This window comes from Bradysia coprophila, unplaced genomic scaffold (assembly GCF_014529535.1).
Source record: "Bradysia coprophila strain Holo2 unplaced genomic scaffold, BU_Bcop_v1 contig_94, whole genome shotgun sequence".
Taxonomy (NCBI): Eukaryota; Metazoa; Arthropoda; class Insecta; order Diptera; family Sciaridae; genus Bradysia; species Bradysia coprophila.
In genome coordinates this window covers 2,832,789-2,857,136 of record NW_023504022.1, presented here as the reverse complement: position 1 = coordinate 2,857,136, position 24,348 = coordinate 2,832,789, and the positions used below count along the sequence as shown (strand labels likewise).

Genomic DNA, 24,348 nt, shown 5'->3' with positions numbered 1-24,348 from the left:
TTGAGTACGGTTGTACGGATATGTAATGGAGTCAATAGTCCGACTATTTGGATTTACGAAAAGGCTATTCACACTCCGTTCGAATAACCAAAGTGTTACAAAGACACTGGCCGCACTCAGTTCGATCCTAGGGACTTTAACCAAGACAAAATACCCACAAACAAAGAAACAAAAATGTGAAATTGTGGTGGCGGGACATTTCCACACCGTCAATATCGTCAGGAACGATATTATCGTTTTTTTGGACGATACTATCGTCTAAAAAACGATACTATCGTCTAAAAAACGATACTATCGTCTAAAAAACGATACTATCGTCTAAAAAACGATAATATCGTTTTTAGACGATAGTGTCGTCCAAAAAAACGATATTGTCGCCCAAAAATTTTCATCCAGGACGATAATATCGTCTAAATTGAAAAATTCTAAAATATTGTCTGGACGATATTACCGTTCTAGAAAATCTAATGGATATTTTCGTTTTCTGTACGATAATATCGTCCAAAACGATAATATCGTCCTGGGCGATATTATCGTTTGCTTAAACGATAATATCGCCCAGGACGATATTATCGTTTAGTTTTGGGTGGTAATATTAGAGAACGTTAGCTAAACGGCCGCTAACGCTAATTTCCAACGCTAAATCCCCCGCTAACGCTAAAATCAACGGTAATGCCCTGTCAATAAATGGCACCATTGTGAATGCATACACATGGACGACGCAATTTTCGATTTATTTTCATTTATTATTTTAAAAGGTCATTAAGGTAATATTTTATTACTGCAATCCGTAGATCTAATTTGCAGGAAGGCAGCGACACTGTGCTGGAAAAAATCTATAAACTTTACAATGTGCTGTTCGACGACAAACTTCCTTAACTACACAACAAACACGTGGTTAACCTGCAATTGAAACACATGAAATTAATTTTGTGATTATTACTTCCACAATGTGATCGGATCAATATTTTATCAATGCAATTAGTAGATCTGACTTGTAGGAAGCCAGCGGTATTAAGCTGGAAAAGTTTTATTCACTTTTGATTGCAATAAAACGTTTTACGAATCACATTTTCCAATTGCATGTTCGTCGTGTGGAGGATACTATTTGTAACATTAAAAAGAGAATAAAAAACGTTTCCAGCTTAATACCCCTGGCTTCCTACAAGTCAGATCTACTCCATTGATAAAATGTTAATCCGATCACATTGTGGGAGTAATAATCACTCATTGAAGAGTATAACCTGAAGTGAATCATAACTCGCCGATCCATGAAGCAATCGTCTTCTTCTCGTCTTTTCTACCTCTTAATACATTCATTCCTGAACCCAATACCACATCTGTATATAGAAATACAATTAAAACAATGCTCTGATCTGATACATCTCGCAATGAGAATGGAATTTCTTACCTGTCGTATTAAGAAAGACGCATAGGGGTTTAGAGGGTCTACGGATTATCTGTATAAGAAAAGAAATCTCGTATTGATCCACCGTTCACTCACAGTCTCAGCGTCAGTTTTTTTTACCATATTCAAGACTTCAACCGAGCTAGACATAAGGGCCATATTCTAAGTCCAAGTACAGTCAAATCCTCGTAAAAACGCAAGAGCGAATTAAACAAAAAGTCGTCCGAGTCTCGTTTAACCCTAGAGTACCCAGAGACACCGTTTTGTTCCGCTAAATTCAAAAACTTCGGAGTTCATCTTTACAATTCCAGTGAAATGTAAAGTGAAGACAAACACATTGGGGAACTCATCAGGGACGACTCGGTGTGTTTGTTACCTGTCTTGCCCGTTTCTCTTCAATATACTCATTGAAGAGTATAACCTGAAGTGAATCATAACTCGCCAATCCATGTGTTACACCGAGAAACACACCGACACCGAGACACACCGAAATTGCGTCGTCCATGTGTAAGCATTCACAATGATGCCATTTATTGACTGTGCATTACCGTTGATTTTAGCGTTAGAGGGGGATTTAGCGTTGGAAATTACCGTTAGCGGCCGTTTAGCTAACGTTCTCTATTGTCCAAAACTCAATTTTACTCAGAGGTGCAGCAAGAACCGAATTCTCTTCCAAAATATCGAAAAACAATTGTCAGAGGAAATCACTTACACATCAGTGTTTAAAAAAGGCGTTTAGTTCGTCCCTAAATAATTCATCTTTTTAAGAAATGAATACATAAAAAGCGTTTTAACACGCCGAGCGATCCGGCCCATTGCCCCGGAGCGAAGCGGAGCGCCGCAATGCGAGCCGGGCGCCGGAACGGTGTCGGAACTTAGGAGTTAATTTTTTTTTTCTCGCATCGTCTCATAATTAGTCTGTGTAATTTTTCTATATAAAATTTAAATTTACGGAACCAAATGAACCAATTTTTAATATATATTTGCCGTCTATAAAAAGGTGTTTATCTACAAGATTTTGTGTTTCGTCTTCAACAACCATCGAGAACGATAATATCGCCCAGGACGATATTATCGTCCTGGACGATATTATCGTCTCAAATTTAAAAAAATAAATTAATTAAAAACGATATTATCGTTCTGGACGATACTATCGTCCAGAACGATATTATCGTCCCAAAAATTATCGACCAGGACGATAATATCGTCCAAAATAATGATAAATTTGTTCAGAAAAAGAAAATAACGATAATATCGTCCAGCGGATAGTATCATCGAAAAAACGATAGTATCGCCCAAAAAAACGATATTATCGTTTAAAAACGATATTATCGTTTTTTGAAACGATAATATCGTCAAGAAAACGATAATTTCGTCCTGAAAATATTTTAAAATTTATAATTTTAGACGATATTATCGTCCTGTATGAAATTTTTTTGGACGATAATATCGTTTTTTAGACGATAGTATCATCTAAAAAACGATACTATCGTTTTTTGGACGATACTATCGTCTAAAAAACGATACTATCGTCCAAAAAATGATACTATCGTTTTTTAGACGATACTATCGTCTAAAAAACGATAATATCGTTCCTGACGATATTGACCGTGTAGTTATGTCGCCTCACCCACACGGAAAATCCCAATATGCGTGTGAGATCTATAAGTGGACTTAGCACCCCCATTTTTTGGCATATAGCTGTGAAATGCATATTGCGAAGACTGTAGTTAAAATAGCTGTGCAACTTATAGTATAGCTGTGAGCCGCATTTCAAATCTATCACGAGAAATAAAAATTTTTTCTTCTAAACTTTCATGAATTTTGCGGTCACCCATCTAAGTACTAACCGCGCCGATTGATGCTTAACCCGAGAATCCGACCGTCACCTATGCTGCTGCTGTGCTAACTTTGCTTGTGCTTTAACACGTTCTTATTTCGAAGCGTTGCTACCACAATATAAATTCTACAGCTATATTATGCGGCACACAGCCTAATTCAAGTCTGTAGTTTTTATATTTAGCATTTTTAGTTTGGTGAGTTGTCAGTTGTCACTTGGAGAATGGCTTTAGGTTCTGAAAGAAAGTGAATTGAAACTGTGTGAAGAATCGCCAATTCAATTATTATCTGTGAAATGACGATTTTGATTTTTAGGAGCAATACTTGGCTAATTAATTAATTCGTTTCTAATGTAGTGAAATTTCTGATATTTTCATTCGTCTGTGTTTCTACGGATTTTGACTATTGAAGAGGCGTTACCATTAACCTGATGATGAAACCTCATTATAATCAGCTAAGCTGTTTTAGAACAGTTTTTGGTGCGATTTTTCTTTATCCATTAACATTAATGTCAATTGAGCATCAGCACGGATGACTTGAATGCATGGTCCCATACATTTTCTGATATGCAGCCCACAGCTATATTTTTCATACGTCAAATATGCGTTACACAGCTATGATATAGAGTACACAGCCACAATATGCAAATCCTAGCTATAACATGTGTTGTCGGTGCATAATGTAGCTGTGTGATCCATAATATAGTTGTGTAACTCATATTGCACGTAAATTACCAACATTTTTAGAATATGCGTTCAGTAGCTATATTTTTATAAGTCTTGCAGCTATATTATAAGTTCCACAGCCTTTATCGAAATCCTCGAATTTTCCGTGCAGTAATATTTGTTGATTGAAAAGATCGTTTTTTTAATGACTGCGCCGTATGCGAGCAGTCTTTTTTTTCGCTTTGAATAAATAAAAACCAGTAACTTGTCAAAAATGTGAAATCGCGACCCCTTGTCAAAGTCTTGTCAAATTATTAGGTTCATTGTAGAAGACCCCGAGACATAAGCTTGTCTATACTACAGCCTAATCCCTAACAAATTCTCTCAGTCTTTACTCAACAGAATTTTCTTTTCCATTTTTTTTTAGCGTATGCGAAGATGAAGAACTGAAACAAGACGACCGTCACTGTTGGACTGGTGACCGAATCGGTGATTACACCCAAACCGTAATGGCCAACGGTGTTGATGCGCAACGATACAATCCAGAGGTGCCGCTGGAACAGAATGCTTATGCCAAGACAAATAAATTAAATGAACTAGTCGATAAACTAATTAAATTACGTCATACCGTTACAAATGCTGTAAGTATAACGACCGTTTATTATGTCGTTGCTCAGTTCGTCGAATCATTTCAAAAACAAAACGAAAATGATAAATTTAACGCTGATCTCAATGCTGTAGTGGGATCGATTTGAAAAATTCTCATTCGAACTTATTGTCTCGTACACGAAAATGTTTATTGAAATTGATTCAGCCGACCGATACCACTGAAAACATATATGAATAATTGGAGCATCAATTTGTGTCGCGCCAATTCGGCACTCAAAAGTTTTTGGCATTTGATTGGAAAACATTTGATTTCAGATGACACCATCGCAACAGATCTACGATTTTCAAAGTGATATGGCGCGTCACGACGAAGAGGGCTCTGGCGGATATAGAGATGAAGAAGACGATTACGAGGATCACAATATTGGCGGATCGGGTGATGGATCCGGTTACGGTAATTGCGTTCAGAATTTTTTTTTTATTTTACAATATTGGAATGTATTGCTGTGCCTGTCTGTACATATTTACAAAGTCATGCTAACCTATCCTCAAGCCTTTCCGGTCAGGCATTATTATTATCAATCTTTTACTGTTTAGGAAACGTGCGCTATTTTATTGTATTTTTTAAGCAGAGGAAAGTCACTCGAAAACCGTCAAAAACGACCCAAATTTGTTAGAACCTTCACGTGTTCCTATAATACCCTTTAATCCCCTAACGTCATTTGTGTACTCTTGCTTCTTGCAGTCCTTTGAGGAGTTAACCGCGTACTGTTTTCTGTAATTTTCTGACATCAAGCAGACCAAACCGATTTTGATTTAAGAGCAATGTGCCCATTGCAACTTTGTATAGTCTACATTTAGGCGGGAAATATTCATTTTTTTTGATGGTGGTTCTCTGAACCAAAATCTTTTTTCGAAAAATCAAAAACATTAAATTGCGTGCTTTGCGTGGATTAATTGGTTTGTGGGGGATAAATTATCCAACTTGGATAAACCTTCGCAGATTGTGTAAATTTGCTTAATTTGCACAGGTTTCTCCAGGTGGGATAAGTTATCACCCACAAACCAATTTATTCTTTGATTGTTTTTGATTTTTCAAAAAAAGATTTTGTTTCAGAGAAATCACCAAAAAACAAATATTTTCCGCCTAAATATAGGCTATAAATTTGCAAAGGGTCCATTGCTCTTAACATCCTTCAATTAGCAATCTCAATATGACTCTGAAGAAGACTCGGCGTACCACAAGATGAAAAACTATTGAACCAACACAACTGCGCTACCGCCATCTACCACTTATTTATCGAATCTGGTCTCTTTTCATTACAAATTGAAGAGGAACCTTGGCAAGAATCAAATAAAATTTTATTTCTCCATCTCCCAATTGTAACTAGAGCCTCTTTGGAGGATACTTTGGACTTGTCATTAGTTTTTGAACTTGTGGTATGCACAATAGCACAGCGATTCTAACGCACCCCTTTTCATTGCATATTCGATCAATCAATTTGAGTAATCAAAATACTGATTCAAAATAATTTCGTTTTAGGTACCAACGAACCATCCATACCCCGCGTAAATACCATCGATGGTGAAACAACAACGGGATCCAGTTCTGCATCAACTCAATATCGAATCTCTATTTATTTAGTAACAGTTTCAATTGCTGCAGTAGGTACACTAGTGTTCACTCGATAAACCAGAAGACGACCGCAACAGCAACAACAGAAAGTAATTTTGATTTTTATTGTGATCGTTGACAAGATTGAAATTTCGGAATGACCACCCGGACTATTTTCGAAATAAAATCTCTAGCGAAAAAAGAAAAAGAAATTAATTTGAACGATGGAAACGTCCGTTTTTCTTCTGTTGGTAGAGAGAGATGCGCTTTCGAGAATGAACACAGTCATTTAAATGGGGATAAAAAACCATTTCTTTGATAGGAATTTAATAAATTGTAGATATTTTTTAGTTTTTGTTTTATAATTTCAAAGAGCAATTTAATATAAACGGAGAGCAAAGAGATAGAGTGAAAGAGATAATAAAAAAATTACTTTGATCCATTGGACGAGTTACAGCCATTCCAAAATTATTTTTTGGCATTTTTTTTTACACAAAAAAGGCTTCCATGCACAGAGTTGCCATGTTTCAATTTTATCAATAACACATCAGTAATGACAGGCTGATATGATCCGCCGCGTTAAATCCGGTCCAATATGACCGCTGTTAAAACTTCATTTTGGATTAGAAACTATTCAGCTTTTGTTAATCAAAATTGGTCGACGGCAGTTGAGTTGTAGCGGCTTCTCACATCTTCATTTTGGTCAAGTTTGAAAGTAAGAAGAATAGGTAAAGTGTTTGGATGATTTTAAACGGGCTTTTGCATTTATTACAATGAAACCAGTGGGAAAATAATCGAAAATAATTCGGCTTAACAACTCATATAGTCAAACTACTTCAATCATTTGAGGCTTTGAAAAGAATGTCCCACATTATCTTTGGCTCAGGACGCCCTGAGGAATTTTCTGTTGAAAATATACGAGCAAACGACCCACAATAACCTCGTTACGAATGCAAGGCTCGCCTTCGGCTCTCCTTGAAACTTTTCGTACTCGGTAATTGCCGTTTTTCCATCCGAGTCAATAATGTACTAAAAACGATCTAACCGATTTGCCATGACTGAGACTACATTGTCGAGTACTTAATGCACGAAACTAAAGAGCTTCAATTCGACAAAAAAAACAGGAAGTGACAACGTATTGGACCACCGATATCGAAGTTAACAGTTCGAGTCTCGGTCTAATGTACTTCATATAGTCGATTGGATCGATTTTTTGATACTTGATGAAGCGAAATTTGTCAAAAAAAAATTAATTTGGAATGGCTGTGTGGTAAAGTTGGAATGAAAGGAGAAAGAACCGAAACATTTTATTATTGAAAATATAATTAACAATTTATGTATGTTATTATATGAATATTTATGATAAAAGATAACATGAAAAAAAAAATTGAATTAAAAATTTGAATTGTTGCAATTATTATGAATAAATTATGGAAAAAAATAGAGAGAAAAAAAATTGTTACAAAAAAAGAGAAAAGAAAATTCTATTTTATGGAAATGAACAAAATCTATACTGAAAACATCGAAATGAAAATCGATAGAAAACTGAAGTGTGCTGTAAACATTATGTATACCCGAACAACCACGAAAATTTCTGATTAGTTTCTTCAATTATTTTCATTTTTATTTTAAAAATTAGAGTCCAAAAACAAAATCAAATTGCGTCCCAAGTTTGCGTTCCCCTTTTAAGCTTAGCTGCAATTTTAACTAAGTCGTCATTCACGAATCCGTTAAAATTTACTGCAACTTCGCGGAATGAAACGCACTCACTAACTTTACTGCATGAAAATAATGCGATTGAATGGAGCAAGAACGAAGACGAGTGTCTGTAGTGGGACAAATAAAGTACCATACTGATTTCAAGAGACCGATGTGTTATGAGTGCGTTCAAGATGAATATTGGTCATTTGGTCAGAACTTGTTACTAGTTTTATGGACAATTACTTTAATGAAATTTCAATTTATTCCCGTTCCCGAAACGAAAATCAACAATATTTAAGTCGAATTTTACTTAGCCCGGATTGGTGAGGGAAGTTTCATTGTGCGTCGGTGTATCCATTGTGCTATGTTGAAATCTACTTCTTTGCGGTTGCATTATTTTGCGAGCGATGCGGGTTGAATGCAAGACGTGATAATGTTTCCTGACAGTCGGAGAAAAAGAAGAAATCACAATATCAATCCCATTCTATATACCATTCCACTCACCACATTCATGCATAACCAATGTTAAGAGCAATTGGCCCTTTGCAAAATTGTAGCCTACATTTACGCGGAAAAATATTCGTTTTTTGATGATTTCTCTGAACCAAAATCGTTTTTTGAAAACCGTTCAAGACACGCAAGAATGTGTTACTTTTAAAGGAAAATTTGTTTTGTGGATGATAGCTTAACCCACTTGGAGAAGCCCGGGCAGATTACATAAATTTACACAATCAAAAAACCAATTTTCCCTCTAAAAGTAACACATTTTTATGTGCTTTAATGGTCCTACTTTAAAAAAAGGCTTTTGGTTCAGAGAAATCATCCAAAAACAAATATTTTTCCGCCTAAATGTAGGCTACAATTTTGCAAAGGATCCATTGCTCTTAAGACACTTTTGTATTTTATATTAAGTTGGATATCGTATGTGGAGTGAAATAACATCAGTTAGATTGTTATCGTTGAAATCTCACTGTCACAAAAATAATTTCCCCTGTCACTGGTCAGTGGAAACTAATCTATTTAGCAAATTAAAACTTAACGAAAGTTCATTTCAATATTAAGTAGTTTTGTTACAATAAAACAAAAATACTGGAAATTTTATTTGGTTCATCTGTTTCGAAAGTTTTCAATATTGAAATGTCGCGACATGTCCATATCGATCGATTTTATTTTGATTTAGTTTGAAAATGTTAAAGTGAAATATTTTGATTTATTGATGTCCATTAAGAAATAAAATTTTCTTTTTCTTCTGTTAAAAATCATTTAATAAAAAAAAGTGAAAAAAATGATATAATTTAGCGATGAAACAATTATGTAAATAATTAAACGAAAGAAATGAAGAAGAGAAAGAGAAAGAGAGAGAGAGAGAGAGAACCACAGAAAGATATATTTATATTTAACAATTTTGTATGAGTCTGTTGTCTATGTGCAGAGTAAGTGAAATTGAACGAATAAATGAATCAGATTTTATTTACGGAAAATATTTTTTATTGTAAATTAATGAAATTAAAAATTTATTATTGTAGGGCATACGAAATGAAAAGAAATAATTAAATTAGTCAATCAAGAATATTATAGTAGTTAGCCGTTAAGTGTGCCAGTGATTTTATGTTTTTAAGTTAAATTTAGTTTTCTTTTCATTTTCATTTTTATTAAAAAACAAAATTCAATGCTGAAAACCACGAAATGTACATTTTTTTTCGTTTCATTTTTATCGCAACCGTAGTTAGCAGATTTGTGGACAAAAAAATTACAAAATTTTCAAATTCTTATTTCCAACACATTTCTCTTGTCGATAACTTCAGTTCGATAAATGATCTCGCGGTTTTGATACAATATTTCCATCACGTATTGGAGCTAAGCGTATTGGATTTTCATTCGGCAAAACGACACGAAAAACTTGCACAACAGTTGAGTAAACATTCTGCTTGCAGACAGTTTCTATTTTCCATATTGCGTGGTTAAGAAAATCCGTTAAACAAATGGGACATACACAATTACTATCGTTAAGTTGGATCCCTGTTGTCACTGGCAAACCATTTTCAGAACAGGGCATGGGACGACGTATCCTACATTCTTGTCTTCATAACTCGATCGTATTCAGGTTCTTGAAGTTTTATCCTGAAAACTACAACAGCGCCATATTCAGCCAGAGAAAATGTGCTGACAAATAGTGAAAACGTCAACGAGATCCATGTCCTATTGAATTCATTTAAATAAGATGGCCTGTCGTCGAAACAGCAGTCGTATGATTGGAACTGTTGCACAGTCCACATCATGCAGTTAAACCCGTTAAATTCATTCAACATTCCGTTACACTGTCGTGCATTGACGATACATGTTTTAACCCGGCCAACGCCTAATCAAATAGATTCTCAATTAGTGCAGCGCGTGTGCCAGAAATTTAAATATTTTTAACTGAATTCCCATTTCCAATACCCTCTCTATCAACCTACTTTAATTCATTAAGGTGGTAGAAGTGCAACGTCGCCTTTGAATTTTACAAAATTAGAAATTAGTCAACAGTGTATGAATGTATGATCTTACAAACAAAGGCTTAAAGTGGTATTTTGACAGCGTCAAAACGAAGTTTGTTTGCTAGAGCGGGTATTGCCATTTCCCACTTCGACGTTCTATTTTACGTTTTGTTTTAAATGGAACTTATGTTGTAAATGGCAAAGCCCACCACGAAAATACACGGAGAAGCATAGTTGCTCTGCGCTGTCATTTGCGCGATTAAACTCAGCGAAAAGTTTGAAAATGTCAACAGTCGGTAAAATGTTCAAAAATCCCGATGGAGTGTTTCACCTACTCAGACAGTGTCAATTGTTTAGAGACAAATATTTTACGCAGGTAATTTTATTCTCTTCAAAAATTTCACAACTTTTAGAGTGTTTGAAGCATGTAGGAATTTTTATCATCGGTACTCCTGGTCGAGTTTCCATTCCTGTTAACCTTACAGTAACGTGAAACGGTTAGCAAATTATTGAATCTGTTACTTCATTTATGCATTTGTGTAGTATCTCGTTGTGTGTGTGTGTGATACAAAATCTATCACTTCACTATTTTTATCATGCATATGATACTAGAGTACTAGCTGGATCCCATTGCTTATTCTTGTCGATATCAGATAGCTAGCTGTTTCTAAGAGGTTACGAATATCAAATTTGAGCTTGACTAATCTTTGTTCCGTCGACATTTATTTAGTATTAAGGAGATAGAGTAGAAAAACAACTAAATGTGGTCGAATCGCGTAGAACATCATGTAAATATAAAAACAAAAAGTTACGTTGAGAATGTAAAAACAATGGCCAGAAGTCTGCAACCAATTTTGTCCGTACTTTTATGTACTTTTTCTGTAAATAATTTTTGAAAAATATGATTTTTTTAAACACAAACGGAAAATTTAAAATTTAATGCTACGCATGAAATGAAAATCTTCAAATGAAATAAATTTAACAAAAAAAAAATTGTGAAGAAAATCTACGAAAAAAATTTAATGTTTAAAGTAAAGATAAAACGTTTGATGAGAAAACCCGAAAAGATTTTCAATTATTCGACTGTTTTTCTTTCCAATTTCGATTGAACTATAAAACTGTGATTGCACCATTTTCAATTTATAAAAAAAAAAATTTAATTACAAAATTTCATGAATTTCGTTTTTTTTTTAATTTAACAAATTTTAGAACAGGCATTTAACTTAAAATCAAATGATATGCTTTCAGTTGTTAGCTGTTCAGATGCCACCCCAAAAAAAAATATCTCTTTTTTACCTAACAAATTACTCAAACTAAAATAAAATAAAGAAAAAATAAACATTTATGTTGCACAAAATAAAATATGAAATTGAACGCTCAACAAACTGTATCTGTAAACTTAATGAAATAAAAGAAGTAAAAAAAAAGATTAAATAAAAAAAAGTTAAGTAAAAAATCGAGTGCCAATATTAAAAGTAATAAAATATTTAAAAAGAAACTAACAAAATCGCTCTATCAATTTGGTGGGTGGGTCATTCTTTTCGGAAATCTGCGGAAATGCAACCATGACATCCAGCAATTTGTTCGTAATCTTTCCAACTCTTAGAAGAAAAACAATCATTGAATCTTATCTGCAATGGAAAAAACCTCATTAGGAATAGACTATTCCAAGCCGTTTAAACTGATGATGGCGTCAAAAAGCTTATAATTAATTAGTCAACACTGAAAAACGAAACACTTTCCCCGGAAATGCACACACATTAAAAAAACGCATTTCCGCTGAATTTTTTTTTTTTCAAATTAACGATCGAAATTTGTTAAGAATTTCATGAAACTAAACTTGTAATTCATTTTACTTATATTGGCAACACTATAGTAATTTGACGTTTGACAGACGGTAATCTTCAATAAAATCGATAATGGTTTGTTGGCAATCATGGCCCTACGTTAGTGAAGGGCCGTGACGCAAGTCCGTTCACAATGAAAAAATTTGACAAAAAAAATTTCCGCAGGACTGAGGAGCACGAACTTTTTTCCTTTTACCCCTTTGCTTCTACTACCTCCAAAGTATTTTATTCGTAATCTGAGTGTCCATACGAGTTCAAAGAGCTATCACACGCCTCATAAGGTTAAGATTTGGCCGAGATATTAAATTTCAAAACTTGGAAATTTGTAGAAATTTGTATCGCCCAAAACACACTTGCAGTGGAGGTGTGACGCAAGTCCTGTTATCCACTTACAAAAGAACGGATATCGGTGTAGGTGACGCTTACAGATTCGACACGCAAAAAGGTATGCGTCACAAATGGCAGCTGATGAGCAAAGTACGCGAAAGTTTTATCAACAAAAATCTTACCCGAAAATTTTAGGAAGAAAATTATAATAAACGAGCCATCAGAACAGTCGGAGCGTTTGCTGCGACTGAGCCCCGTACAAACCCGTATATCTATTGCGTACGTGACCCTAGTGCGTCTGTCACCCCACTTTGACCGTAAGCCTATTGCGCCGGTTAATGTAGTTAAAGTAAAATTATTATGTAATGTGTACATCTTAGAAATTGCACATAGCGCAATTACGAAGCCCCGTACGACGTTCCTTTCAAATGAAACAAAAATTTCAAATCGCCCTAAAATTTTATTTTTTTGAAGGGCCTAGTATCGGCCTCAGTCCGAGGACCCAAATTTCAAATTTTTTTCAACTTCATTCTATTCGGCCTTTGATTACCTTCCAAATGAAACAAAAATTACGAAAAACGGATGAAATTTGCTCGAGTTATATGTAAAATACACATAGGGCCCTAGTAGTGGCCTTAGTCCAAGGACCCAAATTTAATTTTTTTTCAACAACATTCTATTCGGCCTTTGATTACCTTCCAAATGAAACAAAAATTACGAAAAACGGATGAAATTTGCTCGAGTTATATGTAAAATACACATAGGGCCTTAGTATCGGCCTCAGTCCGAGGACCCAAATTTAATTTTTTTTCCAACTACATTCTATTCGGTGTTCGATTATCTTTCAAATGAAACAAAAATTACGAAAAACGAATGAAATTTACTCGAGTTGTATGTAAAATACGCATAGGGCCCTAGTAGCGGCTTTAGTCCGAGGACCCAAATTTAATTTTTTTTTCAACAACATTCTACTCGGCCTTTGATTACCTTCCAAATGACACAAAAATTACGAAAAACGAATGAAATTTACTCGAGTTCAATGTAAAATACACATAGGGCCCTAGTAGTGGCCTTAGTCCAAGGACCAAAATTTAATTTTTTTTCAACAACTTTCTATTCAGCGTTCGATTACCTTCCAAATGAAACAAAAATTACGAAAAACGGATTAAATTTACTTGAGTTCTATGTAAAATACACATAGGGCCCTAGTAGCTTTTCACTTCTAAGGCCCTAACTCACGGTCCACTCACCCGATTTTAAAAAACTTTTTTTTCCTGGATTGGTATTGACAATACCTATCATTTGCCGTGTCATTTACATTTCCTTCGTTTATTTTGCCATAAATATCACCAAAAGACCTTAAATCACTTAGGTGGCCCTAACTCACGAAGGGCCGACCCGAATATGCCCATCTTCGAACTTAGCCTCACTATTTTGACTATCTTTCAGGGAAATTTTTTTTTTTGAAATCGGATTTGATTTACTCAAGATATCGACGTGACGGACAGACGGACAGACGGCCCAAATTTTTATTGCGGATTCGTTATCTATGAACATAGGCAAACACTTTGCCCTTACCGTCTGCTTCGAATTCCATCAATTACACACGGCATCGTAATCCTATAAGCCCCTTCGTACTTCGTACGGGGCTAAAAAGTTTGCGTCAAAAAGTGGCAGATGATTCGGCTTTCTTCCGTTTGAATTCCATTCATTAAAGGAATATATTTCACAATTATAAAAATTTTCCTTCCTCAACATCTGCCACTTGTGATGCAAACTTTTTTATTATAATTTTCTTTCTAAAATTTTTCTGGTAAGATTTTTGTTGATAAAACTTTCGCGTACTTTGCTCATCAGCTGCCATTTGTGACGCATATCTTTTTGCGTGTAGAATCTGTAAGCGTCACCTACACCGATATCAGTTCTTTTGTAAGTGGATAACAGGACTTGCGTCACACCTCCACTGTAAGTGGTTTTGGGCGATATCAGCTCTTTTGTAAGTTTAGATTTTTTAGAATTTGGTCGCAGATAATAGACAATTATACTGTGCAGTTTGAACGAAAATATTCTTCTTACAAAACTGTATAACTTTTTCTTTGATCTGAACCTTCCTGCTTTCATTTGACAAAAATCGAAAATTTTACGGAATTCAAAAATTTGATGAAAATCGAAAAGTCTAAAATCTAAAATTTGACCAAAATCGAAAATTTGGGGCACTTAAAACGCTCATAGCTCCTAAATAAGCGACATTTTAGGAAAACCATGAAACACGTGTCGACTGAAATCTGAAACTCTATAAATTTGTCTTTTAAACGAACTTTCTATCTTTTATATTTTCTGAGTTATGGGTCATATAGCTCAATGGCTCAAAACGCTCATAGCTCCGAAATTATAAGCTTTTAAGAAAATTCCTTCAAATTAGTTTCTTAGAATTACGTCTTTAACATACCCTGAAAATTTCAGCCAAATCCACCGGTAAATTAAAAAGTTTCGTTGTAACAAAGTAACAAAGTGACAACGGGACAAAGGTTGGTAAAATTCATCAATTTCAAAACGCATTTAAAAACATTTTTTCATACAAAAGTCCAAGTTTTGAAAATTAATATCTCGGCCAAATCAAAACATTATGCGGCGTGTGATAGCTCGTTGAACTCGTATGGACTCCTAGATTACGAATAAAATAAGTGAGGAGTAGTAGTGGTGAAGGGGTAAAAGTCAAAAAGTTCGTGTATATGTTCCTCAGTCCTCCTTAAAAATTTTTTGACAAATTTTTCAGTGTGAACAGACTTGCGTCACGGCCCTTCACTAATGTAGGGCCATGATATGAAGAAATGGATTATTGGCCCCGTACGAAGTACAAATGGGCTTATAGGATTACGATGCCGTGTGTAATTGATGGAATTCGAAGCAGACGGTAAGGGCAAAGTGTTTGCCTATGTTCATAGATAACGAATCCGCAATAAAAATTTTGTCTGTCCGTCTGTCCGTCTGTCCGTCTGTCACGTCGATATCTTGAGTAAATCAAATCCGATTTCAAAAATTTTTTTTTCCCCTGAAAGGTAGTTGAAATAGTGAGGCTAAGTTCGAAGATGGGCGATTTTGTGTCGACCCCTCCAGAGCTGGGGCCCCATAAGTGCTTTAACGTTTTCCAAAGATTTCTCTGGCCATTTAAAGGCTACACTTGTAAGTGATACATCAAATGAAAGGTATTTACAATACCTATCCACAAAAAAAAAGTTTATGGAAATTGGATGACCGACTCGTGAGTTAGACCCCTTGGTGTGAACTAGGTACAGGGCGGCAATCCGTTTTTGCTTGTAGGTTAGTCAAATTTGAACGGATTTAGATGGATGTTGATTTATTAGATAGGTATTGAACGTACCAATCAGGGAAAAAAAATTTATGAAATTCGGTTTACCGGAGCGTGAGCTAGGTCTCTTGGAGTGAGCTTATATGTGGCTACTCGGCCGTACAGTGAACGTGGAGTATTTTGTCAATATCTCGAGTAAATTTTGACCGAATTTCATGAATTTTTTTTTGTTTGAAAGGTACTAACGAATGTAAAGCAGCCGTTGTACTTTCCACCTCCTAACAAAATGGCCGTCGGCCGCCATTTTGGATTTTTGTAAAATCAATATAAATCGGTGAAAATGATAATTCCAAAATCACTGATCAGTGGGAAGTGTAGTTTGTGTTACTTTTGAAAGGAACGTCGTACGGGGCTTCGTAATTGCGCTATGCGCAATTTTTAAGACGTACACATTGCATAAGAATTTTACGACGTTTACGGGCGCAATAGGCTTACGGTAAGAGTAGGACGTCGGACGAAGTAGGGTCACGTGCGCAATAGATGTACGGGTTTGTACGTGGCTCAGTCGCAGCAAACGCTCCGACTGTTCTGACGGCTCGTCATACATTTTGAAATTGATGAATTTTACCAACCTTTGTTACTTTGTCACTTTATCATTTTGTTACAACGAAACTTTTGAATTTACCGGTGAATTTGGCTGAAATTTTCAAAATATGTTAAGGACGTAATTCTAAGAAACTAATTTGAAGGAATTTTCTTAAAAGCTTATAATTTCGGAGCTATGAGCGTGTTAAGCTATTGAGCTATATGACCCATAACTCAGAAAATATAAAAGATAGAAAGTTCGTTTAAAAGACAAATTTATAGAGTTTCAGATTTCAGTCGACACGTGTTTCATGGTTTTCCTAAAATGTCGCTTATTTGGGAGCTATGAGCGTTTTAAGTGCGTCAAATTTTCAAATTTCGTCAAATTTTAGATTTTTGTTAAATTTTTGAATTCCGTAAAATTTTCGATTTTCGTCAAATGAAAGCTGGAAGGCTCAGATCAAAGAGAAAGTTATACAGTTTTGTAAGAAGAATATTTCGTTCAAACTACACAATATGATTGTCTATTATCTACGACCAAATTATAAAAAATCGCAACTTACAAAAGAGCTGATATCGCCCAAAACCACTTACAGTGGACGTGTGACGCAAGTCCTGTTATACTTGTGCCACTTGTGACGCAAACTTTTTTATTATAATTTTCTTCCTAAAATTTTTCTGGTAAGATTTTTGTTGATAAGCCTTTCGCGTACTTTCCTCATCAGCTGCCATTTGTGACGCATATCTTTTTGCGTGTCGACTCTGTAAGCGTCACCTACACTGATATCAGTTCTTTTGTAAGTGGATAACAGGACTTGCGTCACACCTCCACTGTAAGTGGTTTTGGGCAATACTCTATACTCTATATATAGAACATTCGATATTTCTAACGTTGCGAATTGGCAACGGACTATTAGAATATCTACAGAAAGCGAATGAAGGAAAAATCATCTTGCCCAGGTGAAAATTGCGAGGAAAATTGTGTGGAAACGAGCGCAAGCCACATTTTTGGGTAATTTTTTGAATGTAAAATCTTTTTGATTTTAGATCTATTCCCCAAACCAATTGATAGGCATCTCTTTATTTGCAACAACTAACCACCTTATGCAAGAAAATTGGAGAAAAAATTGATTTCGGAACTCTTTAATACAACTATTCGCGCACTCGGTCATTTTCGATTTACGAAACGAATGCATAACTATTTCGCTTAAGGACCTCGCGTTGTTCGTTTTCAATAATGTCAAATCACGAAAGATTTATTTGAGTGAAAAAGCACGCATGTGTGGTCAGTTACTCCCATTTACCAAGGTTCTGAAAGAACCGGTTAAGAGTTGATCAAGAAGACGGCGATGACCTCAACTTAACAAAAAAAATATTTTGTCTTTACCATGTCGTTTGTCTCTACAATGTAGTAGTGTCATTACTATGTCGTGTGTCATTACAATGTCGTTTGTCTTTATTATGTCGTGTGCTATTGCTGTATCGTGTGTCTTTACCATGTCGTGCAGAAGTGCATGCTAGTAACTCATTTTCATTGTCCTGAAATTTCGACGACATGAGTATCGGCGACTTCCTGAAGAAACGGCGAGTAGTCGCCGTTTCTTCAGGAAGTCGCTGTTTCTTCAGGAAGTCACCGTTTCTTCAGGAACTCGCCGTTTCTTCTCGTCGTTTCTTCAGAAAGTCACAGTTTCTTCAGGATGTCGCCGTTTTATGTAAAAAGCGGTGACTTTCTGTGAAAACGATGACTTCCTGAAGAAACAACGAGAAGAAACGGTGAATTCATAAGAAATAACAAGTTCCTGAAGAAACGGCGACGGAAGGTTCTAATCGTTTTTTCAGGAACTCACCATTTCTTCTCATCGTTTCTTCGGGAAGTCAACGTTTCTTCATAAGGCCAAAAACCAAATTCTATCGTCTCTATTCAGAAAGTCGATAATAAGCGATTTGGCGGTATCTTTTTGGCAGTAACTTTTTGGTTGTTGAATAGTCTTGCTGTAATAATCTTTCTGTATTGAATACCAACCATAAGGAAGTAATCCCTTTACGAATTTTCATTGTACATAACCAGCGTTTTAACACGCCGAGCGATCCGGCCCATTGCCCCGGAGCGAAGCGGAGGGCCGCAATGCGAGCCGGGCGCCGGAACGGTGTCGGTAACTTAGGAGTTAATTTTTTTTCTCTCGCATCGTGTCATAATTAGTCACATAAAAGTGTTTTAAGACGCCGAGCGATATGTTTCTGTGTTGTACTTGAGTTTTTTGATTTCTCCATATAAAAATGTATGTGAAATTCAGAAAAAAGCAGTAAAGCACAAAACAGAAAATGTGTCGGTTTTCAAAATTCAGAGCGTGTATATATAAAAAATGACACAGACTAATTATGACACGATGCGAGAGAAAAAAAATTAACTCCTAAGTTACCGACACCGTTCCGGCGCCCGGCTCGCATTGCGGCCCTCCGCTTCGCTCCGGGGCAATGGGCCGGATCGCTCGGCGTGTTAAAACGCTTTTTATGTGCAATGAAAATTGGTTTTCATCTTGTAAAAAGATGAATTCTGCAGTGATGAACTAAACTCCTTTACGTTACATTTCGTAAAAGGATTAATTCCATAGGAACCAACAAGACGAAAATTAGATTTGATTTGGGATCTCAATGTCAGCTGAATTAGTAATCTTGAGTTGAGATTGTCAACTGAAGAATTTCTTGAAATCGAAATTTCATCTCAAATCAAGAATAAGCCACTGTACGTAGATTTTATTCATTTAAAATAAAATACAAAGCTTTTTATTTTATTTGTTTTAGTTGCTTGCAATCAGAGATTGAACGGTGAGATGCGTTGCTTCTGAAAGTCGTTGTTTCTTCTCGTCGTTTCTTCAGGAAGTCGACGGTTTCGAAGAAACGGTGACTTTCTGAAAAAATGGTGACATGTAATGACGACTCTTCAGATTTTCTGATGAAACGGTGAGAAGAAACGGTGACTTCCTAAAGAAACGGTGACATCCTATAGAAATGGTGACTTCCTGAAGAAACGATAACTTCCTGAAGAAACGACGAGAAGAAACGGAGACTATAGTGGCCGGTTCTTCTCGTCGTTTCTTCAGGAAGTCACCATTTCTTCTCGTTGTTTTTTCAGTAAGTCACCGTTTCTTCAGGAAGTCACCGATACTCATGTCGTCGAAATTTCAGGACAATCTCATTTTCCTTAACTTTGAAATTAAAATCTCGTAAATTTTTGTCAATTTTATTTTATCACATTTGATATTTGGATACGACCATCGATCACGATCAGAGTTCATCCACGACCATCCAGTTATTATCGTTCATGATGTAGTCACTGCAACAAACAGAAAATAAAATCAATTCGGTCTCAATGAAATTTCAATGAAAATCCAATTTTAATCGAAAAAATTACCCCATGACCTATGGCCATGACCATGGGGGCTCCCAGAATATTTTTTACATATTTTGGGTTACTATACCCATAAGAAAATTGTACAAAATGCGTAACATTTTCGACTTAAATTGACTACAATTTCCTGAAAATTCCGTACCGTTTGCTCTCAACAACTTTCAACCAATTCTTGTGATGATCGTCACACTTTCCGGCCGTCCCACCAAATTCATCGGGCAGCAGATCCTTCGGAATATACTCGAACAATGTTTCCGTGCTGCTGTGAAACTTAATCGAATCGAGAATTTCCTGCTTCATGAACGGTTTCATAAACGAAATCAGCCGTTCCATTGTTGGCGAACAATTAACGAAGTGATTTTGAACCACTTTGAACGGAACCGCCTCATGCACATATCGCATGTACTTCTTCATGATCGATATATTCGATGCAGTTTTCATGAAATGCTTCCAGCCGAAACCACTCATATCAATGATTCCAATTTCACCATTAATCAGCTCATTACTGTCAAGCGTAACGAAGCGTGTGTCTAGCATTGAAACAACAGCTCTGACTAAATCTAGGTAAACGTAATTGTCTGGATTCGTGTCGACCAAGCGAGATATTGAAATTTTGAAATTTTCCGATGTATTTCTTGGCATTGGAAATATTTGCAAGGTGTGGTGGATTCGTTGGAATGCATCGTCCGATACGTCGCGATTCGCAAATATGTTGGGATTGTCTCTGCGCATGTCCAGGTTAAGCAGCAACAATTTCTTTGCTTCCTCCAAATTGAAGTCGTTCACGTTGAGATACCGCAACAGTAGGAGTTTATCTAGTGATTGGAGAATCGATTGATTGAATGCATACAGACAGGGGCAGTGAAATTTCAGCACGAATTTCCTTCAGTTGCTTTTCAACTGATCCACACATACAATCAAAATTGTTCAGCCGGTTGAAGATGGTACCCGCACGCGTCTGATAGTGGTAAATCCCAATGCCAACGCATATGTGATGCGATTATATATGACATTACCTCCACACTATCTATAGCTTGGTAAAATCGTAAAAGACGTTTAAACATTTTTGATTTTTGTGTGGATCGTCTGAAAAACAGCTGAAGCCAATTCATGCTGAAATTTCACTGCCTCTAACTGTAAAAGTTCACTTATTGTACGGTCTCAAAATTGTAACATCGCGCGAGGAGACCCCTTAACCAAAATTCTGTGATCGAGCGAAGCACCTAGTTAACGAGCCTCGAAACGAACGTTGGTCAAAGAGTACACAATTCACGACAAGAACAAAATTCACAAACTTACCGATATTTGCAGGTAGATGAGGCTTGGAATTCAGCCACTCCTGGAACTCTTTCAATTCTTTGTCATATTTAGCAAACAGTATCTCGCTCATATTTTCAACGTCTTCAAATGATCAAAAGAAATTTCGAATTCGTATCCAGCACAGCAAACAGCTCGGTTCGTTTCACTACACTACTTTCAATATTACGATTGTAATAAACGCAATTCAAATGTATAAAGAAAGCTCTACGATGGTGGTGATGCAAACAAACCGTATATCTGAATCGTTTGAGAGATAAACAAAAACTGACTGTAGGTACTTTCACACATACAATGCGTAACCACCGTCGAACATCATCGCGAATTCGTTGGAAAAAAAATCAACAATTATTAGCAAAATTGCTTTGTAATGATGATGACGCTGGTTGATATAGGTTCAGATGATATTCAACCGGTGTTTATACTCTTCCGTTTGATTTTAAATTTAAGAGTGAGTCTCGGCGTGATTTCTGAGATTCAGAACTAGTCGCGGCACAATGCGGTAATATTCGAAGGGGGAAGAAATCAAAATAGAAGGAACAAAAGAAAAGTAAGCAGATGAGCAGGTAGTTGTATTGCAGGGCATTGGGCATCTGTACACTGTACAACGATGTAGGTACCTTCTGAGATGTAACAGAAGCCACCATCTGATATGTAGTTACATTGACTGTCTGAGTTGCGGCAACACCATCCTCATTATCACTATTTTATCTGAGATTTCAAATCCTTAGAATTTGGCTGTCTTGTTTGTCATGCACAAGCGTAAGGTACTGAAAGCACTGAATCAATTTTCAGACTAAAAATACAATCCCACAAAAACCTCAAAGAGGAAAAGGTGACGCTAGTGTAGTAAAAATTAAACTTCCAAAACATTTGATATCGGTTTTGGTGACGCATTCTGCGCCTCAACGTAATCAATTTTCACCAAGAAAATTTTAACAAGAAAATATGTCGACGAGAAGTTTACCGATGAGATTTTACAACGAAAGCTTTACACAAAAAAATGCGCCACAAAGTGGCAGATGATTATTGTCGTATGAGGGGTTTCCTCAGCGTCTGCCACTTTGTGACGCATTTTTTTGTGTAAAGCTTTCGTTGTAAAATCTCATCGGTAAACTTCTCGTTGACATATTTTCTTGTTAAAATTTTCTTGGTGAAAATAGATTACGTTGAGGCGCAGAATGCGTCACCAAAACCGATATCAAATGTTTTGGAAGTTTAATTTTAACTACACTAGCGTCACCTTTTCCTCTTTGAGGTTTTTGTGGGATATCAGTTGTTTTGGAAGTTTTGGGTAACACATAGAGTTAAGCAAGCTCTACAAGTGACAATTTATTCCAAGTCTACATACCGTACAATTACAGTGGGCCTTTTTTGGTTCGGAACATTTTGAGACATTTTCGAATTTTAACAGTCATCGATGTTCCCAGTCAATTAAGTTGTTTCCACTTATGATATTTTGCGCCAAGTTATCAAACACTGGAAATCACTTAATGCACTGGGTGCATCGATGGACATTAAAACTCTGATAAATGATCTAAAATTGTGTTTTCTTAAGTTGAACATGCAGTATCGCCGAAAATATCTCAAAAATATGAAATTTCAAGATAACCGCCGTATTCTTGAAATGTCGATAAAAGTTTACCGTCAACGAAACTGTACAAACGATACTTTATCCCAACTCTCTACATGCCGTACAGCCGGAAATATCTCAAAAATACGAAATTTCAAGATGGCCATCATTTTCTTGAAATATCGAAAAAAAAAGTTTTCCACCTACGAAACTGTACAAGCGACACTTTATCCTAACTCTCTACATGCCGTACAGCAGGAAATATCTCAAAAATACGAAATTTCAAAATGGCCGTCATTTTCTGGAAATATCGAAAAAAGTTTTCCACCAACGAAACTGTACAAGCGACACTTTATCCCAACTCTCTACATGCCGTACAGCAAGAAATATCTCTAAAATCCGAAATTTCAAAATCGCCGCCATTTTCTTGAAGTATCGAAAAAAGAATCGCGTAGGCGACGTTGCTCGATTTGTATGAAATATCACGTAAGCGACGTTGCTCTGGATGAAATTGTCGTTTTTCGGCTTGTCAAAGTTCGTGTTTACAGTTACTTGGAACAAACCTATAGCCGAAAATATCTCAGAGATACGAAATTTCACAAGATGGCCGCAATTTTCTTGAAATGCCGGAAAAAGTTATCCGTCAACGAAACTCTATGATTATCAATTTACTGCAGCTGTGTATGTGCCATATAGGCCTAAATACAATAAATACAAAAAATTCAAAGAATTTCCAAGATGGCTGCTTTCCACCATTTTGTTGGACATTCTAACCCTAAAACAAATTCCACATTGAAACCTGAAACCTGAAATTCGAAAATGATCCAAAAATTTTTCAAATTCATAATTTCGCGCACATTTTATATGAAGCACGGCAACACTGATCTACTACACAATCATTATAATAAAGATGTAGCTGTCATATTTTTGTCAAATGAATGAAATAATGGCTTTCCTTTCATATAAGTGTGTTTTCAGTGTGTTTTTTGGTTTTTTGCATGAAAATGTTTTAATTAAATTTACAGAAATTAAGTAAAAAACTTCAATAATTGATTTGCCGATGAAAAAACGTTAAGATGGAATTAATATAAGTTTTAGCAAAAGTGCGAGCGCAGTTTTCGCAAACAGATGTAGTGGTTCGATACGTATATCAAACCCACATGAAACATTTCTATTAACTCGAATATGGAAAATGTGCTGAAAATGTGTGAAGATGCTTCATTTCATGTGGTTTTCAAGTGGTGTTTTCTCCGGATGTAGACCACTGTTTTTAATGATTTATAGCTCGTTGAACTCGTATTGACGAGCACTTTCGTTTGAACATAATTTTTTTTTGATTTGGTTCAGTATGGAAAAGTTAAAATGTTCGCCTATATATAGGTTCCTTAGTCTCCCGTGGGTTGTTTTCTTTTCTTAGGGAGTCGACTAGCGTCACGAACCTCCGCTATCGCTTCGGTTCATGATGAGGCTGTTAGACTAGCCTAATTCTTCAGTTCTAGAACTGGAAAGATGGGATAAAAAGAAACGAAAAATGGCTGCTAGGAATTTCGCGCCGCGTCATTCACAATAATTGCAAAAATGACACATTTTTTATAAGGAAAATGTCACTTTGTGGTTTATTGTGAATGACACGGCGCGAAATTCCTCAACACCCGAAAAATGACTC

At 36.0% G+C, this 24,348-nt stretch overlaps 2 protein-coding genes across 2 annotated transcripts in view; one reads left to right on the top strand and one right to left on the bottom strand.

Moving 5' to 3' along the window:
* Nucleotides 1-11,137, top strand: part of LOC119084849 (division abnormally delayed protein) — a 107,796-nt gene extending 96,659 nt beyond the window's left edge. The window contains exons 7-9 of the mRNA XM_037194966.1: nt 4,340-4,553; nt 4,837-4,975; nt 6,065-11,137. Of these exons, the coding sequence (XP_037050861.1) occupies nt 4,340-4,553; nt 4,837-4,975; nt 6,065-6,213 (502 nt within the window). The 3' untranslated portion in view covers nt 6,214-11,137. The remainder of the gene's footprint in view (nt 1-4,339; nt 4,554-4,836; nt 4,976-6,064) is intronic.
* An 8,481-nt stretch (nt 11,138-19,618) lies between these two features.
* Nucleotides 19,619-21,390, bottom strand: LOC119084888 (alpha-tocopherol transfer protein-like). The gene is made up of 3 exons (XM_037195035.1): nt 21,092-21,390; nt 19,935-20,607; nt 19,619-19,717 (listed from the first exon to the last, which is right to left on the bottom strand). The coding sequence occupies exons 1-3, from the start codon at nt 21,180-21,182 to the stop codon at nt 19,669-19,671; spliced, it is 813 nt and encodes a 270-aa protein (XP_037050930.1). The 5' UTR covers nt 21,183-21,390; the 3' UTR covers nt 19,619-19,668.
* Nucleotides 21,391-24,348: the final 2,958 nt, after the last annotated feature.

Coding starts and splice junctions, on each gene's coding strand:
- LOC119084888 (XM_037195035.1), bottom strand. CDS start 21,182: ATGAGCGAGATACTGTTTGCTAAATATGACAAAGAATTGAAAGAGTTC. Junction 20,608..21,091: donor TCATCTACCTGCAAATATCG/GTAAGTTTGTGA, acceptor TCCAATCACTAG/ATAAACTCCTACTGTTGCGG. Junction 19,718..19,934: donor AAAGTTGTTGAGAGCAAACG/GTACGGAATTTT, acceptor TGTTTGTTGCAG/TGACTACATCATGAACGATA.